This window comes from Saccostrea cucullata, unplaced genomic scaffold (genome assembly GCF_032062105.1).
Source record: "Saccostrea cucullata isolate Sc308-1 unplaced genomic scaffold, CSIRO_AGI_Scuc_v1 ctg568, whole genome shotgun sequence".
Lineage (NCBI taxonomy): Eukaryota > Metazoa > Mollusca > Bivalvia > Ostreida > Ostreidae > Saccostrea > Saccostrea cuccullata.
The window spans coordinates 512313-531718 of NW_026933360.1; the positions used below are offsets into that span (position 1 = coordinate 512313).

Consider the following 19406-nt stretch of genomic DNA (forward strand, 5'->3'; position numbering starts at 1 on the left):
GGAAATACTTTCACTACTACTTCTCTTACAGTTTTCAATATAACTTGGCACACAAGTAGATTACATCAAATACATAATTCGATTTATTAGATGCATAATTCGATTTCTTAATGCTTGTTGCCAAGTTTCAAATCCAAGTACTACTTTTCATTTGTTTTATATACAGACTGGTATAGCTAGAGTCTCATCAGAAACGTTTGATTCCGTTTATAAATAATAGAAAGTAAACTGTCAAATATATGCTCACATGTATTTACAAGTGATGGAAATGTAAAAACTCTTGCTCTAGAGTTTTGATCTTAAAGTCGCGGGATCCATTCCACTATGTGACGTAGAACCTTCTCTTAAAAAGTAATTTTTTTAGTTGATTCCTTGATCATTGGCCTGGGATGTTAATTTCCTGGGTGAAAGGTCAGGAACTTTAATGCATTTCGATCTTATACGTCTGTGTTTGTGTCTGAACTTAGTGGGGGGTTGCTACAACGCGAAACGGAAAACCGAACGTAAAGCGGAACTGTAAACGAAATATATTAATGTTAAATTAAATCACTTAAAATACACAAATCTATCATAAACGATATAACTTAATACATATACAATCCCCTATTATTAAATACAAGTTGATTTAGTCATGTTCAGTCTCTTATTTACGAAAATCACTGGCGTAGCAGTGACGAAGAATCTAGTTTAAAAGTTGGAGGGGGGTAAGAATTTGACAAGCGAAAAAAAACCACTTGTTTTATTGGGAAAATTCTTATCTTTCAGTACTTTTTTTGTCCCCCGCTTTCGCGAAAGCGAGGGGACATTAAATCTCATTCGTCTGTCGGTCACAAAAACTTTAACCTTGCATAACTTTTGATTTATTGGAATTATGACTTTCATATTTCACATGTGTATTCCTTGTGACAAGACCTTTCTTTGGGTACCACCAAATTTGACCTTTTGACCTTGACCTTGGAGTTTGACCCACTGTTACACAAAAATCCCAAACATTTACTTTGGCCATAACTTTTGAATGGTAGATACTATTTCACATATGTATTCTTTGCGGCAAAACCTTTCATTGGATACCAAATACCTTGACCTTGAAGATTTACGTAATTATGAAATAACTTTAACCTTGACCATAACTTTTGAATGGTAAGGGCTAAGGCTTTCATACCTCACATATGTAATCCTTGTGAGAAGACCTTTCATTGAATACCAAGAACTTTGACCCTTTGACCTTGGAGTTTTAACTACTTTTTAAAAACATTAACCTTGGTCACAACTTTTGAACGGTAGATACTAGAAATTTGATATTTCACATATGTATTTTTTGTGGCAAGACCTTTCATTGGATACCAACAACTTTGACCTTTTGACCTTGACGTTGGAGATTTACGTACCTGTGAAAAAAATTAACCTTGGTCATAACTTTTGAACGGTAAGGGCTAGGGCTTTCATACTTCACTATGTAATCCTTGTGAGAAGACCTTTCATTAGATATCAACAACTTTGACCCTTTGATCTTGACCTTGGAGTTGACCTACTTTTAAAAAACTTTAACTTTGGCCATAACTTTTTAACGGTTAGGGTTTTCATCCTTCACATATGAATTACTTGTGACAAGACCTTTCTTAAGAAACCAACAATTCAGACCCTTAAAATTTCGTCTTGGAGTTTGACCTACCTTTCAAAATTTATCATCGACTATAACTTTTGAAGAGGTGGTGCAAGGGATTTTATATTTCACAGTCGTATTTATTGTGAGAAAAACTCTACTTTGGGTATTAATATATTTAATTTGCATTTTAAAAAAAAATTAATCTTCGTTATATTGCCATTCGGGGTCATCAGTGTTTCACAAATAATTCCGAGCATGCTATGATTTCTTACCCCTTGACATTGACCTTCACGATTTACCTTATTTTTAAAAAAAATCAACTTCAGTGATAATCTCTAAATAAATGACATATGATAGGGTGTTCACATTAGACACAATATGTCATAAAAAAAATAACATCTCACCCACAAAGAAATCGAAAGCGGGGGACCATAATTCTTTGAATTTGCTTGTTTACACTAAACTTACTTCATTAATTTCATTCACTAAAAGTGTGGGGGTTTCAATGATCATTTCTTTAGTAACAAAATTATGTTTGAGAAAAAGGGGGAGCAAATATTTAATATCTGGATGAAAATTCTTATGATTACGACTAGAGCAAACCTTTCCGGCAAGCTCGGATAAACAACTCTAATTAAACACTGGTTAGAATTTTATACAATATAGAGTCGCTTAAATTCTATATGGATAAGGTTAAAAAAAAATTCTGTGGCAAATCTTATGTAGCATCTTAACATGCAATAAAGCTAAAGTTTGCTTGTATGAGCAACCTGGGTTGGGGGGGGGGGGTATATAATGACCCCGTTAATCATTTGAGTTTGTTTTTTCACCCATCGGAATGGTCTGAGACGTTGAAAAAGGTCCGTCCCCTCCCCTCTTCAGTCTTGTATTCAAAATAAAAAGATTTAAGGGGGCCGACTGGGGTTTTACTGTGTGAAAACTACAATAGCGAGACTCTTCATTTCTATACCATATATAACTTATATTAACTTCAGTGTACATGCCAAGTGTGGGGGATATCTACTGTCCGGCTATCTTTAAGGAACCGTCTCAAAAAACAGGTACATTTTCTATAGGATTTTATAGGAAAATGCCGATTTTTAGCACTTTAAAGCAAATTATACAAAATACTATACTGTACATTATATGTAAGAATCACAAAATTCTACCGTATGTTTATTACTTTTTCTTTAATAACACTTTCATTACCCCTTTCTTAAAGAGCTTTAGTTTATCATAACGTCAAAAATACACTGTAACGACGTCAACCTATAAATTGTAAAATCAGTTATATTAAATTATTATTACATTTTTAAACATCTAATTTCTTAATTTTGTTTAATTTCATTAATTAAGTTGCTTTAAAACAGTAAATACGCTTCATTTTACTATGATGCGCGAAATATTGCGCAATAAAAACCACATGTACAGTCGCCCCCCTTAATAAATCATTTTTTGGTGTGGCTGTGTGCCCCTATCCCGACCCCTCCCTCCTTACATGATTCTGGATTTGCAATTGCTTGCATAATCTGAATGTCAAAACAAGAGATGTTTATAAAACACTTATGCCCCCCTCCCCCAAAGTTTAATTTGTTTTAAGTCCAAAAGGTCAAAAATGGCGCGATCGTACCCAAATCAAAACTTGACCTAGATATTCATCTGATAAATCTGTATATTAAATTTCAATATGTGCAACCTCTGCAAAGAAAACGAACGAAAACTGCAAAGAATTGGTTTCGGATATAGGTCTAAATTTGAAGCCCTTGACTAGAGTGACGTCTCTATATGAGTGAAAAACAAGAAAACATTGAGTAACCATCAATTGTCGCCCGTGAAATAAAGTAAACAATAGAAATGTGTGTTGATCATCAAACCGCATCGATATAAGTGAAAAGGGCATGCGTCTAAATGATGGAGACGATAGTCGAGAATATTTTGAAAACTTATAGTCGGATGAAAATCGAACAAAAACGATACCCTTTTAAACTTTATCAATTCCTCAAGTAAATGTTAGATGTTTAAAATATAAACTTAAGCCAGACAATACATCACCTATTTTCAAAAATGTATTTCACTTTAAGAATAAAAAACATGAACTGTGTCAAGTATGTTTTTATGCGGTAAGTAAAATTCGATGTTCTAAACGACGTGTCGTTTTTTCGATAGTAAATGATAAGCAACTATATTAAATATGAAAAACATATATTTTTACAGATTCACTTTATGGAAGTAAATGTATTATGTATTTCGTAATTTACAAAGGGAAAGAACATTCTGATTGACAATCTTTTAATGTTCAGAAAACTCCTTATTCTGAATAACTTCTCCCACCTCAATCCCCATACACCAACACTTAAACCTATATGTATAGAGCAGCCCGGTCCTCCGGGCTGCAATAATTCTTGAATGGGACGTTAATCAATATACAATCAATCATTCATACATGTTTATCGGTGAAGACAAAAATAACCATGCCCCCTTTCGAAGAAGGGACCGAGAGCTTATTGCTTTGCAGCTGCCGTCTGTCTGTCGGTCTCTCTGAAACTGATGACGAATGTTCGTAGAAACATGACTTATATTTCTTGCGCGTTAAAATGTCCTTTGTTATTATGATTTGTTTTATAGATAAATATTATACAATTGTTCTCTGAAGTTTTATTTTGCTATATTTGATAGTTATAAGGGGATATATGATGAATTTATCATTATAACAGTAACTTATCCGAAGAGCCGTATCACGTCGTGTTGACATGCGCGTGTCATCATATCAAAGTCGACGCTTCGCGTCTCGTTAGATCTGATGAACCGCGCCTGTCAACACGACGTGATACGACCCTTCAGATCAAGTTACTATTACAATAATATATATTTCTCAAAGCCCGTTTTCCAATACTCAGATTCTCAAAATGAAATTTCGTAGTAAGAAATGAAAGCACACAGTCTCTACTTTATTTTGATATATAAAAGAATCTTTTATATAAAAGAATAAAAGAGGGTGATAGTTTAATAATTGATATAAGGACAGGGCCATTTTATGCATAACATAAACCTATAGTTGCTCTTTATGCTTAAGTAGAGCTCCGTGTAAAAATTATGCAAAATAGGCATGTAGGTGATATATGAAGGTTCTCAGGATTTGATGATTTTCCCCTCATAAATTTCTCTCGCACTATGAACCATGTGTGTAAAATAAAAAATGTTTTGGTTCATGGTTACCATGGAAATGTGGGTAAAGAAATTTTAAAAAATTAATTTTGTTAGAGGTACAGTATCCAGAACAAATCCACAACCACTACGTACTATGTTTTGACCTCGTCGGTGTTGCGCCGACAGCTGATTTATTATTATCTAGATTCGTTTACCTAAGAGGAATATGTCATTTGTAGAGATATTTCATTAACTTTTATGCATTATTCAAAAATGTTGAACACGATGTACGACATGTGTGCCATAATCTTAGTGAAACAAAAGATATTGAAAACGTTCTTCTGGGACAACCCTCGTTCAAGTCCATCCGCATGATCTAGTTACTGTCAAAAAGTAAGGGGATTTCTGTTTTTCTTTGTAAGTATTTAAGGGCATAGGAGAATGAAAAAAGGGGGGAAAGGTTATTCTTCGAGATTGTCGTTCTCAGATCATATAACAATAAATAAATAGCTAGCTATTTTGTTACTGGATATATATTTTCAAAAAATTTCCCGTTTATATCGTGAGAAATAAAGAATTTTTTTTCTCTTTAAATCAGCAATTGAATTTTATCTGCATGGGTCAATCATAAGTATAATTTATGAAAGGAAGTATAAAATATCAAGCATTATTACATGTATGATTTGTGGTTATTTGAATTTAAGCAATCTTCCTTCTTTCTGTTAAAGCAAATGAAAAGAAAACTTTTGTAATACATTTCAATACAGATTATTTTTACCAATATGCAAAAGCCTATTAGTATAAGTAGAATGTGCTTGGATTTTTTTTCCGAAAAATTAAAATAATGTAGTCGATCGGTGTCTTCTCAAAATTTGGCTTCAACGCGTTTTATCTGCAAGAGATGAAGTGTATATTCATTGTTTGAAAATATAAATGTAATGAACTAGTTGCTTTTTTTTGGAAATGTGGGAATAGTTCTCAGGAAGGTTAAACTCAAAAATTAGTAATATGGATTATTCTTATCATTAGAGGAGTTTTTATTACATAATTGCGAATATTTTATGATCCCAGTTATTTGTGGAATTAGTAACAAATCCAACTATCCACAGTATCCAGCAATATTTGTAATGAAAAGGATGAAATGATGAACAGTGAGCGATCTACAACAAACAGAAATCCATAAACATCTGTGAAGAGGGCAAAAACACAGACCCCTGGAAATTCCAAAAGTGGGGTCAGTTGAAGTACGACTTCCCCTGACAACCAGTCAAACCGCCATAAATCCAAGTATTGAACCTCCAATTAACAATTAGTATGAAACAGAGCAGTCATAAAATTAACTCAATGATTGGTTATTTTTTATAATAAGGTCATTATAACGATCATTATGATAGAATTTACGAAATGCTTTTTTTAAAATAACAATCTGCCATTCAGTCTGTCTCGGTTTTAAACCTGATCATGCACGGAGCATGCTTTTGCGAATCTAATATTAGTATGTCAACACCATATGCAGGTCATGATGGAATTTATATATTTATGAAGAAATTGACGATGGAAAAATTGAAATATTCTCGTTTTTTATACAATTTAGTTGCTACTTGGCCCTTATCGTCTATTGTCAGTAAAACATGCAATGTGAAACCGATGAGACAGAATCTGTAGTGCTTTTAATTTCAAGTTCCCTGGGATTTATCGAATGGACACGAAGAATGAAAGTTACTATGTGTATTATTGCTAATTAATCAAACAATATAACATTAAAATGTCGAGTTAAAAGGCCACAACAAGTGTTTTCTTCTTATCTGTTCATTTTTTATTTCTTCCAATACAGAGATTAAAATTAAAAATACAAATAAATTAATAAACCAAAGGAAAGTTATAAGGTGGAGATATACATATGTATGTAATGAAAAGGAATAAATTACACGAAAGGTTGAAAACGTTTACATACATTTTTTAATATGAACAGGTTTTTAATAAAATTAGAGCTGTAAAATTGAGCTACCAAAGGAGTCTGTTATAGACTGCGCAGGAGGTCACTATTCAGTGGACTTTCATATATCCGGATGCTTCAGTATCCGGACGATTGTTCATCGGAACGAAATTTTTAACGTTAATTTGTCTTCTTTGACTGGTAATTCAGGTATCCGGACGCTTCACAGCAATAACGGTTAATTTTGTCTTTAGTTGAAGGTAAACAGCAGTTCTTTGCAGATGTGTATTGCAAAATGACTAAAAAAACGAGCAGTTCAATATGTGCTCCATTCAATATTTAGACTAAGATAATTTTTAGAACCGTGAATGGCAAGGAACTGCTTTTTTGTATTGTTTTCCATTCTATTTCTAAAATTACGGTACATAGAGATTGCATACATGTATATATGAGGACTGAGTTTTCTATTGAACAGTGTGAAGGTTAAATAAATGTTACAGGAAATTGAAAATAACAATATTCATTTTGTGTAATTTACAAAAAATCTTATAGAAAAAAACCCATGCAGTATCTCACCTGTATGCTAAATACCGTATTATATTATGTGTCATTAATGTAATCATAAAAATGTGCACGTGACTTAAGACAATTATTAATTTGCATACGAATGTAAGGTAATCCAATAATGAAATAACTCAGCGAAATTATTATGACGTAGGTTTGCAAACACTCGCACATAATTCTTCCTTTGATCTTCTTACTTTTCGGAATAATAGTAACATTCATCCGCTGGTGCTGAACTGAATGTTTCTCCAATTTTCTTCATCAGCTCTTTGAATGTTGGTCTTTGTTTTGGTTTTCCTTGCCAGCACTGCATCATCAATTTATAGTAGCTGTTGGAATACCATAAAATGAAAAAAAAATGTTCGCGTCATTAAATTAAGATTCAATGTTGTTTCTGATAGGTGTTTTTCAGAATTATGAGACACTTTTAATGGATCATATAGTTTTTTTTAAATTTTGCTTACAAGTCGTTGGCAAATTCGGGTCTTTTCATTCGGTATCCATCATTTACCCTTTCTTTTACTTCTCGGCTTCGCAATCCTGGATAGGGACTATCGCCTATAGAAGTAATTAGACTGTTTTAATTCTATGATAAATCAAATAACATTTTAAACATTTTTCAAATGCAAAGAAATGGTACATGTAGAGAGGACATGGTATCAAGGAATTTCTTCTTTTTTTAGCTCACCTGAGCCGAAGGCTCAAGTGAGCTTTTCTGATCACATTTTGTCCGTCGTCCGTCCGTCTGTCTGTCCGTCTGTAAACTTTTCACATTTTCGACTTCTTCTCAAGAACCACTGGGCCAATTTTGACCAAACTTGGTACAAATCATCCTTGGGTAAAGGAAAATTTAAATTGTTAAAATGATGGGCCAAGTCCCCTCACAAGGGGAGATAATCAAGAAACGACAAAAATAGGGTGGTGTCATTCAGAAATCTTCTTCTCAAGAACCACTGGGCCAGAAAAGCTGAAACTTATGTAAAAGCATCCTGATGTAGTGTAAATTTTAAATTATTAAAATCATGACCCCCGGGGGTAGGGCAGGGCCACAATGGGGAATCAAAGTTTTACATACAAATATATGGGAAAAATCTTTGAAAATCTTCTACTCAGGAACCACTGGGCCAGAAAAGCTGAAACCTATGTGGAAACATCCTGGGGTAGTGTATATTCTAAATTATTCAAATCATGACCCCCGGGGGTTGGGCGGGGCCACAATGGAGAATCAAAATTTTACATAGTAATATATAAGAAAAATTTTTGAAAATCTTCTCAAGAACCACTGGGCCAGAAAATCTGAAACTTATGTGGAAGCATCCTGGGGTAGTGTAGATTCTAAATTGTTAAAATCATGACCCCCGGGAGTAGGGCGGGGCCACAATGGGGAATCAAAGTTTTACATACAAATATATGGGAAAAATCTTTGAAAATCTTCTACTCAGGAACCACTGGGCCAGAAAAGCTGAAACCTATGTGGAAACATCCTGGGGTAGTGTATATTCTAAATTATTCAAATCATGACCCCAGGGGGTTGGGCGGGGCCACAATGGAGAATCAAAGTTTTACATAGTAATATATAAGAAAAATTTTTGAAAATCTTCTCAAGAACCACTGGGCCAAAAAAGCTGAAACTTATGTGGAAGCATCCTGGGGTAGTGTAGATTCTAAATTGATAAAATCATGACCCCTGGGGGAATCAAAGTTTTACACTCTTGAATCAAAGCATCCTATGGTAGTGTAGATATCAAATTGTTTAAATTATGATCAGTTGGGTAGGGTGGGGTCACAATATGTATTATTACAAGGGGATATCTGGTAAAGAACTGAATGGTCAAAGCTTCTCAGGTGAGTGACGTGGCCCAGGGGCCTCTTGTTTTTGTTGTTTTTTTTGTTTTGTTACAAATATCGACATTGAAAATGTTTTCAGTATTTACATGTTTTTGTCATTTTCTTAAAAAAACATTGACAGATTACCTAAGCTGAAGATCTCCCAGAGGACGATTCCAAAGGACCAAACGTCGCTTTTGCTTGATGCATCTTTCATAGAGATGAGGCATTCCGGTGCTGCCCATCTTATGGGTATTCGTTCCTAAATAAAACATTAAAACATTTTAATGCTACCACTTTCAATATAATTCATCTGATTTCCCCCCACATCTGATTTTAATGATACTGATATGAAATTAAAAAAAAATTGGAGCACACGTACATTAAACTTTATTTGTCAAGGGTTTTTTGGATATTTAGAAAGAAGTTAAAAAGTTTGTTGCAGGTTTCTGAAATTAAATATTTTTTTCGAATAATACTTTGTCATTAGATTTGGTATCCCCATCTCCGTCATCTTCAGCTTTTTGCGGCGGATGTGGACCAAACCCGCAGATCTTCGGTTCCAGTTCATCGGTAAGAAGAACATTTCTAGCACCAAGCTTCCGATGCAGGATCTAAAGAAAGACCAGAACAATTATTATAAAGAAATTTAGTTTACAGGAAAATATTTTTGATGCCTTTTTGTTTAACCCCCCTCCCCCGAAAAAGCGCAATTATGTTCCATTTTAAAATAGCCTTAATTGTGAACGAAAAGACAATGTCCAGTGACCTTTTTAGTTTCTAGGTGACACATTCCCCGGGAAATACCGTAGACGATTCTGTACAGGTGCTCCACAACATCATCTGTAGTGACATTCTTCTGATCCAGTAACCAATCACACAATTGACCTTTCTCGCAATATTCTAGAATCATATATGGTCCCACTGTTCATGAAATATAATATATTAGTTATTATCTATAGTATTACATGTACGCTAGAAGCGTCTCATAACGCATCTATCTTTTTTTAACTTCATAAAAGGATTAAAACTTACAGGCATTGTTATCTACAACAGCTCCAAGAAACAAGAGTATATTTTGATGTTCTCCAACTTCTTTACCCAGAAAATTAATTTTTGCTTTCATCATTAGCACGTCATCCTCTGTGAAACCACCTACAAGATTGTTGAGTATAATATATCAGGATACATTATTATATTCTTTTTATAAAAATTCTTTTTTGCTTTTGGAAAAGAATGCATTTTTTCCAATTAAATTCTGGGTTTTACATGAAGGAGTGACATACAAGGTATATTTCAAAAGGTATACTAGTTTATATGTTTTAAAAGATAATAAATATACATATATATGAAATATGAAAAAAATGTACTTTACATGGTCAAATTAATAATGTTTGGCTGGTATTGTTAGATGAAACATAATGTTGCCATCGGAAAAATGTAGCATATTCAACAAGAGGTCAATGGACTACATCGCTCGAAAGTGCACATTGGCTATTAAAAAACACAAATCAGTTTTGTATTGAATAGTTTACGAGGAGAGGGGGAAAGTTAAGTTAACACTACCTGAGAATGCTACCATATGAAAATAACATGTCTTTGCCGGTCTTAAGCAGAGGATTTTTAAAGTTTTTTTTTCTATTAATTCCTGTGATCCACGGTGACCTCACCTTAACCTGTGGCTCTGATTTGAGAAGAAAAACCTTGATTTTAATTTATATATTACTAATGATGACTGCCGTTCTCGGGCAGATGACTTTTAAAGATTTTTTTCCCTTTATATTCCTTTGTAAAATCACGATCCCTAATTGTGACCCGATCCTACCCCTGGGAGTCTTGATTTAAACGAACTTGACTGTACACTACGTGAGGATGCTTTCATACTGAAATGGATAATCATTGCTTTGTTGTTTTCAAGAGAAAATGAGTTTTTTTAAAATCCTATATAAACTTTGGTCCTTCATCGTGATCCAATCCATCCTGTAGGGGTTATGATTTTCTACATTACCTGAAGATGTTTCAATATTAATAAATATCAATAAACGTGCGACTTTGCTGTTCTTCAGAGGAGAATTTTAATAAAAGATTATCTTCTATATGTAAATTTCTATATATAAAAAGGATCCCCCATTTTGGCCCGACTCTACCCCCCGGAGTCAACATTTCAAAAACTAAAATGCTTCTTTATTAATATGACAGCACATGCTTTGCTGTATTTGATAAGATAAAAAAAAATCCTTTGTGTTTCTAAATCAAACTTTGATCCCTACCACAATGGGTTATGACTTTAACAAATTAGAATATTACATGTACTCTATGTAAAGAAGGTTTCCTTTAAGTTTAAACATTTAATGCCTAAATGGTTCATGAAAAGAAACTTTTCTTAAGTATCTCTCATGGAAATATGGCTTGGTCTTTATTTGAATAAACTTGAATTCCCTTTATCACAGGACGCATTGTGGCAAGTTTGGTTGAAATTGGCCAAATTATTTTGGAGAAGAAGTCAAAACAGTGAAAACTTCACAGACAGGCGGACTACAAATTGTGATCAGAAAAGTTCACTTCAGCTTTCAGCTCAGGTGACTTTAAAGATCTTAAGTAGAAGATAGGAAATGTTAAGCCTTGTGTCAGAAAATTAAATTTTTCAAATCTACTTTCACCAATTATTATATTTCATGGGAATAAGCAGCTAAATAAATATTGTTTTAAGAATAACTACCCAATTGATTCAATATATTAATTTTTGAATGCTCATAAAATGTATAATTTCTCTTCTGAACATCTTTAGAATTTTTTAAAGAAGAAAATAAATTATTTTATTTCCAGATCTTATATATATTTTAAATTGATAGACGATTTACATTTTAGAATTTTTGCTACAACAATTCCCCTTTCATCTGAGTTTTGTTTAGATTTGTATGAGGCTTTATAGATATCTGCAAATCTTCCACTTGTTACAAGGGATTCCAACACAATTGACGAAGACGGAAGGATCCAGCTGTCCTCTTCATTGAATTCCATTTGTCCATATACATAATAAATGTCATCCTCGTATGATCGGTTCTAAAATAAAATTAATCTTTAAAAAATATTTTATATTATATTTAAAGGCAATTTGGTGTGATGCTTTCGAATTTTGCACACAGAAAATATAAAAAATGATTATTGACAAATATGTAGGCCTTTCAACTAATTTTTCAAGTTGCACTTATGGTAAAAAAACATTGCATCGATAGATTTATATGTACATGAAATTATCAAAAAAAGATAATAACTTATGCATACATTTAATTACATCATTAAAAAGTTTAATTATGATTGACTTTTCCGATGTTGTGTTTTAAGGATAAGTAACTCAGGTGTGAAAAATGACCAACTTAGTGCCGATTTATGAGTTATCGTTTATAGGAATGACATATAGGCTGCTTCAGCATTGGTATTGTTATGTACACAAAAGGGTTCCTTACATTGTTTTGTACACAAAAGTGTTGACCATGAGAAAGAGAATGCCTTCACGCTACCTGAAATAACAGGGTCAAATGAATGGGGAACAGACTATATTCAATATTTTTAACTCTCTGACGATTATTATGAAGAAGAAAATTTAATGTCATGTTCTTTGTGTGCGCGCTTTTTCGCTTCCTATATAAATATATATATATTTACAAGTAAATGCAGCAATTGATCATCTTACTTGTGTTACTAAGCACGAAGGGGAACGACCGAGTATAAAAATTTAATTAGATTAGAACTAAGAAGGAGGGTAGATTTCACTTTTTATTTTAATTAAAACTTTTAATTATATGTATTGAAATGGTGTCCGCAACTATACTGTAAAATGGTAAATAAGATTAACATTGGTGCTAAATTTTAAAACCACTGGATTCTACTGAGAGCAAAGAAACACTTGGGAAATGCTAAAAACTGCCTTGCGTGTAAACAGTTAGATACCCCGAGCCTGCTCTCAACATGTTTCAGCAGTGAGTTATCGTTCATAAAACCGACCCCTAGCGGCAGTTGAAAGGCCTAAAATATTTAGATGCTGTAAAAAAGATTCAGAAGATGAAAATGTAAAATATTATTATACCCGACATTGTGTAAAAAAAGAGAATTTTTATGAAATTACAGTGTATGCAGCGGATAAACGGTTGTTTATTCGTTTACGGACTACTGTGACCCGTCTCTGGATTCCTTCTTTTACCAAAGACAATCGACCCATTCTCCATAGGACTACCATCCCGATCACACCACTGAGTAGAATTAACATAACTGCAAATATTAAAGGTAGGTTACATGTAAGTCATCTTCAAATTCAAGGAAAAAATTATAATACAAAACCCTTATAATATTTGTTTCTTTTTTTCCTATCCCAAAATTGTATTACCAATTCCAATTCCTGCAATCCTTCCTGCAGTTAAAACAGACGGCGTTTTTAAAGTTTTGAAATGCATAAAAACTGGATCGCTCTGTTGTTGCCCATATTCTGTGATAAAAGTTAAGTTATAGTATTTTTCCGAGTCTAATCCAGTAAGATCAAACCAGTCTGCATCTTTGTCGACAACTTTTGTAACACTTCTACCATCTGATGAAAAATACCGAACAATAATTCTAGATCTTCCATAGCAACTTGGAGCTAAATCCCACTTCAGCCGGACACCGTTGTCGTACGTTGCAGCGATTTTTAGATGCATAGGACCTGAATCTGAAAATACAATGCAGTTATTGAATTGATCCTTTTTTTTACGATTTAACTCTATGATTAATATAGTCCTACAATTTTTGTCTGGGATTTTTGTTCAGAAAAAATACATTACTGGTTATATCGTATGAAACGCTATATACATTGTATTTTTAAATCAAATATAATCTAGTGAACTTATTTAGAATTTTGTACTTTTTTTCTGTTGTCCATTTAATTATTAATCGTCCGTTTACATCGTGGTTGTTTTGTTAAAATATCTTTTTTGCAAGACGAAGGAACGGTTTTAGCTTTATTGTGCCCTAAAAATTCAATGTTTTCAAAAGTTTTGAAACTGGCTTAAATATTAGTTGAGTGTATGACTGTGATAGATCAGGAAACAATATGGTATGGAAGAGTACCATTTTGGAAATAAGACGTCATTAATTTGATGCATTTCTCTATTTTTAACAGAAAAAGCCTCAGAATGACCCATTTCAAGCGTTACTTTCCCTCAGAAAAATAGTGACCACAGCCGTCATCCAAATTCAATTTTGAAAATGTTATGCAAAATTATATGAAAATTCACATATCTAAAAATCTTTGTGGGAAATTCCCGTGGACAATGTTATATCTGAACGAAAATTTCACTGAAAATTGGTGTCTTCTGCAACTTTTAAAGAAAATACAGGAAAATGCACGTTTATGACCTCAACTTTAGCATTTAAAAATTCTTGTAAGAAAAATGATTTGTATGATTTTTCTGCATGGAACAATCGCTAGCCAAGGGTTATATCTTGGCAGACTGAAAATTTCACTGAAAATTACGCAAGGTTTTTACTAATGACGATTTTCGGCTGAATTAAAGTCTGTTACTGTTTTATGCAAAAGAAGAGTAATATTTACACGGGATGAAAGTTAGGACGATCTATGCTAAAAAAACAAGGGAGTAATTAATTTGAAATTTTTTTCTTTTGATTATATATGTTTTCAAGAATTATTGAAAGGACCACAAGTCCATGTTCCGCATTTTAGGTGCATCAATTTAAGCCAATCAAATTTAGCATTTCACAAAAAAAAACTTCCCACAGCTGTATGAGGTTGTTGTACATCAGGCTACAAGAAAAATGATTTGTATGATTTTTCTGCATGGAATTTCAATGATTCAGAAAGCATGAGATTTTTATTTTATATCAGTTTTATTTTAAAGAAAATCACAGTGCAATATTTGTATTGAAACCGTACATCTACTTTGCTCTTTTTTTTTTATTATTATTATAACAGCTTTATTAATCCATGGTTGTTAACACATTGAAACAGGAGCAGTAAATTTACGGGGAAAAGTGAAAAGCAAAGTACCAAATAGGAATGATATACATGTAAAAATATTAAAAATCGGTGCTAAATTAATAAAGAAATGTAGAAATGTAAAGACTTATTGCAATGAATAAGGGAAATATTCTGTATTGCAATGAATAAGGGAAATACTCTACATGTACATTCAAAGATATTTTTCGAATCTCGGGCGTCTATTACGTCCTATCAAAAGCCATACATGTAAAATAAATTCATTTTATATCTTTGAATAAAGCATCAATTGTGCTTATGGAGTTTCTTTAAAGGTGTTTAGACACAGATTTGAAGTGAATATTTTCTCATATTTTCTGTGTAATATCATGACTTATGTGTTGCTATAGCATTTCACACTTTTCTGAAGTAGTACGTATATGGCTAAAAATTTTGAAAGTGAAAGAATGTATCTATCAAACTCAACCAGAGATTAAAAGTTTCAATAACTTTCTGTTAAAAAAAAATACATTTTGGGAATGGAAACCAACTTTAAATTTTCTAAGATAAAGATACTCACACTGATCCATTCCATCGAGAGATGACAGATCAGATAACTGTAAAAAGCATTTTTTTTTCATTTTCGTTTTAAAAATCAAAACAGCGAGAAAACGAAAACAATTGATTATAAAGTAGAAGTGCTGACTTCAAATACTAACCGTTGTATTATATGAGGTGGATTTCATTGCCATGTTAAATACAATTAACTCAAGTAATATTGACTCTTCCAGTGTATTTTCTTTAGGAACAACCATCCAGCAGTTATCAACATTTAGAAAATGACTTATGTAGTAATAATCATCTGATGCAATACGATAACCTTCCTTGATGCCGGGATATTTCTAGAAAGGAATCAAGATTTTTCATTAGAATTTATATAACGGAAGTGAATTTCAATATAATGTTTTAAGTGTAATACAAAAACTATGTCCTTAGGATTCACGCAAAAAAAAAAGAAAAAAATGAAATACAATTTCATAAAGGTACAGAGACAAGAAAAACGGGAAAAATTTCAATTATAATGACAAATTGTAACTCTAAAGTTTAAGTTAAAATTACATTTCAATTCTGAAAGAAATTGTTCCCTTAATTTCTTATATCTAGCAAAAAAATTAATAGCAATCTTATAAAAAAAATAGTTTTGAAAATAATCAGTTTAATGTGAAAATTATAATAAAATATAGTCAAAGACTCATAGGTAGTATTCCATGTTACTTTTTTAAAATCTTTGAGTTTGTTGTGTAGTAATAGATAGTTTTCAGAAGACCCAAATTAACAAAATTATTTCCCGTTGGCCGCCATATTGGGGGTCAACCTGGTATTTTTCTCTTTTTGTCTTGTATAGAAATATTGGAGGGGGGGGGGTAAATCTTTATGGAATAAAATTATGAAATAACGGAGACTCTAACAAATGTATATTTTTAAGAAAAACAATGCTCTCCACCCCACAATTGCCAGTATAAAAAATTAAAGTTAGTTAAATAATATAGGCATATGAACATTGAGCATGTTGACCCCCAATATGGCGGCCAAAGGGAAATAACTCTTGTTAATTTTGGTCTACTGACAACTATCTATGAAGAGGATACTTAAAAACGACATAAAATTAAAGAAGTGGAGATTAATGCTTAATACTATCAATTTTCACCTCGGCTCCATTTTACACACACACATAAATCAATACGTTGAGCAAACTAGCTTACGGGATAAAAAGGATTTTTTGGTTCATTGCAAAGGGAAGGGGCAATTACATGTATTAGAGTTATTTCCCTCTTTTCATTTTACTTCCAAATGAATTGAGCTATCTTTCTTTTGAAAAATAATTTAAATATTGATCAAGGAGCTAAAAAAAACATCATTAATTTGAATATGATAATTGTGATTTGGAGGTTGGTGCCAAATCAATCCTACCGATCGCAATTATCGTATACTTTGGGTACTAAGGTAGTCATGGTCCGAAATATTCGTGCACGTACTGTGGACCAAATGACTTACATCAGTTTTATTTCCTGTCAAATTTCCTGTCTTGAAGACAATTCCACTCTCATTGGCTATCAATCTCCAGCTGATTTTGAAAATACCACTTTCGATATCACTTGCATCAATCTGTAATCTTTCATAAATAAAACATAAATCTAAGGTTTGGATTGCATATATAACCACAATTCAATATTGACATTATTCTATAAAATATTATACAGTTATTGAATTTTAATGTTGGAACCTTATGATTTGCTAGTCCTGAGGGTAAAAATATTGCCCGAGGCTGCAGGTCAAGGACAGCATTTTCACCTTCAGGTCAAACAAATCAGATGTTGCCCGAATCCTATTCTGTAACTGTTTTGTTATACTCTTCACTTAAAATTTAATCAATACACACCATATTATCAATTACTTCATATGGAAACATTTTGGCGTAATCAAAATAACTTTTTAAATAAGTAAACCAAAAGCTGAGAAAGAAAACAATTATTAAAATATATCACGAGAATTTTTTATCACAAAACATACTCTTCCATGTTTCTGTCTTTCAAATACAAGTTACAGCTCTTGAAGCTTTAAAAATCGACTATATCTGTGTCGCCGATATGGAACGATGATTAGTTACTTCTGACGTAGCAGTGACGTTACGGTCTAACAGTTCTTACGTTGAACTGGCAGGCCGGTCAACAGTGAAATTGTTAGACCGATGTAATAAACATTTTTTTGTTAATAGTAATGATTATATAGAGATTTTTATAAGGGTATTAAAATCTCAGTTTATATATACCGGTATTAAAATCTCAGTTTATATATACCATACACGCATACCAACTAAAAAACCCAGCTTTATTGTGAAATGAATTTGGTATTGTTAATCTACATTAAAAGATAATTAAACGACCGGTATATTTAGCTAACAAAATGATATTTCATACTGGTGTACATTGATAATTTTTCACACAGTATTATTATCTTTCATAAAATTGAATCGAACTTGATGCATATTGTTGAATTACGCCATTAGCTTTAAAATTATTAATAACCACAATTACGCATAATTTATACTTACCGACTTGAAAATGAGTATGTCGAAATATTTAAATTTGGGTAGAAAATAACATCATGTTGTGTTAAAGCAGATGGCGGTGAAGAATCAAAATAAATATGAGCTATATCTATCTTTGTATTTCCCATGATATCTGTAGCTTTTATCCAAAAGTTTATGGCATCCCCATCCCTTCTATGAGTAAAAAATTCTTGGAATTCTGAAAACGAGTCATTAACAGGTATCCAAAGTTTTGGTGTAGCCATTCCTAAATTGGCATGTTTGTATGCATATTCAAATTTGGTAATTCCATGAATATTTTGTATCTGTTCTAGTGTTCTTTTGCCATCCAGGTCTTCCATTTGTGGCTTTACATTCTTTTTTATGTCTGTCTGGAACTCGTAGTACTTGTAGGGTGATACTCGATTAAGCAATTTGTTCTTGTCGTGAAAGGAATTTCGAAAATGACCTTTCCACGAAAGTTTAATATTTTTATTTAAATTATCCTGCCACATAAAACCAGTTTCTTCAATGGCACTCACAGCTTTAATTTTGTCTGATGATATATTGGAAACAGTTATCTTGGACTTCGGATCATATAAAACAAGAGTACGGGCATACTCTGTGTTATTTGCGGCGTCAATCACATTTAAAATAAACGAGTACATTCCAGGGTTTTCAGGTACAAAGGTATATGAATTTGAGGTTGAATTAAATTCAAATGTTCTTTGTGGATTCCATGGATCCGGTTCATGAAGTTTTGGAATAACCTCATTATCTGGCACTAGGAAATATCCCTGAATGGTATACTTTTCTATTCCTGACATTTCATCTGTCCATCCGTTCCAGTGAAATCGTATTGGTTTCTTTTGATAGAAAAGAAACACAAAATTTATTTTGATCAAGTAGCCCCCTTTGATAATGATAAAATGTTTTATTAGGTCACCTGAGTAAACTCAGGTGACCTATTGCTATCTGTTTTTGTCCGTCGTCGTGCGTCGTGCGTTTACATTTGAACATTTTCAGCTTCTTCTCTGCAACTACTGAACCAATTTCAACCAAATTTGGCACAAAGCATCTACGAGTCAAGGGGAACAAAAATTGTGAATTTCATGATCCCTGCCCCCCTGGGGCCTGAGGGGTGGGGCCAAAACCACTAAAATTAATGCAATCTTTAAAAATCTTCTTCTTTACTCCTGGACATCAAGCAGACAAACTGTTTGCATGATTGTAATCAGCATTGAGTCCTCTACCAAAATTGTGAAATTCATGG

The 19406-nt window shown here is 32.7% G+C and overlaps 1 protein-coding gene across 1 annotated transcript in view; it reads right to left on the reverse strand.

Moving 5' to 3' along the window:
• Window positions 1–7441: 7441 nt before the first annotated feature.
• The window catches only part of LOC134238097 (uncharacterized), a 37777-nt gene continuing 25812 nt past the window's right edge, over window positions 7442–19406 (reverse strand). Inside the window, exons 13-25 of the mRNA XM_062720222.1 lie at window positions 18158–18999; window positions 17101–17218; window positions 15765–15947; window positions 15626–15662; window positions 13465–13782; window positions 13207–13349; window positions 11942–12143; window positions 10116–10235; window positions 9850–10004; window positions 9560–9694; window positions 9228–9342; window positions 7718–7811; window positions 7442–7582 (exon numbers count right to left, since the gene is read on the reverse strand). Coding sequence (XP_062576206.1) covers window positions 7447–7582; window positions 7718–7811; window positions 9228–9342; window positions 9560–9694; window positions 9850–10004; window positions 10116–10235; window positions 11942–12143; window positions 13207–13349; window positions 13465–13782; window positions 15626–15662; window positions 15765–15947; window positions 17101–17218; window positions 18158–18999 — 2598 coding nt within the window. The 3' untranslated portion in view covers window positions 7442–7446. The remainder of the gene's footprint in view (window positions 7583–7717; window positions 7812–9227; window positions 9343–9559; window positions 9695–9849; window positions 10005–10115; window positions 10236–11941; window positions 12144–13206; window positions 13350–13464; window positions 13783–15625; window positions 15663–15764; window positions 15948–17100; window positions 17219–18157; window positions 19000–19406) is intronic.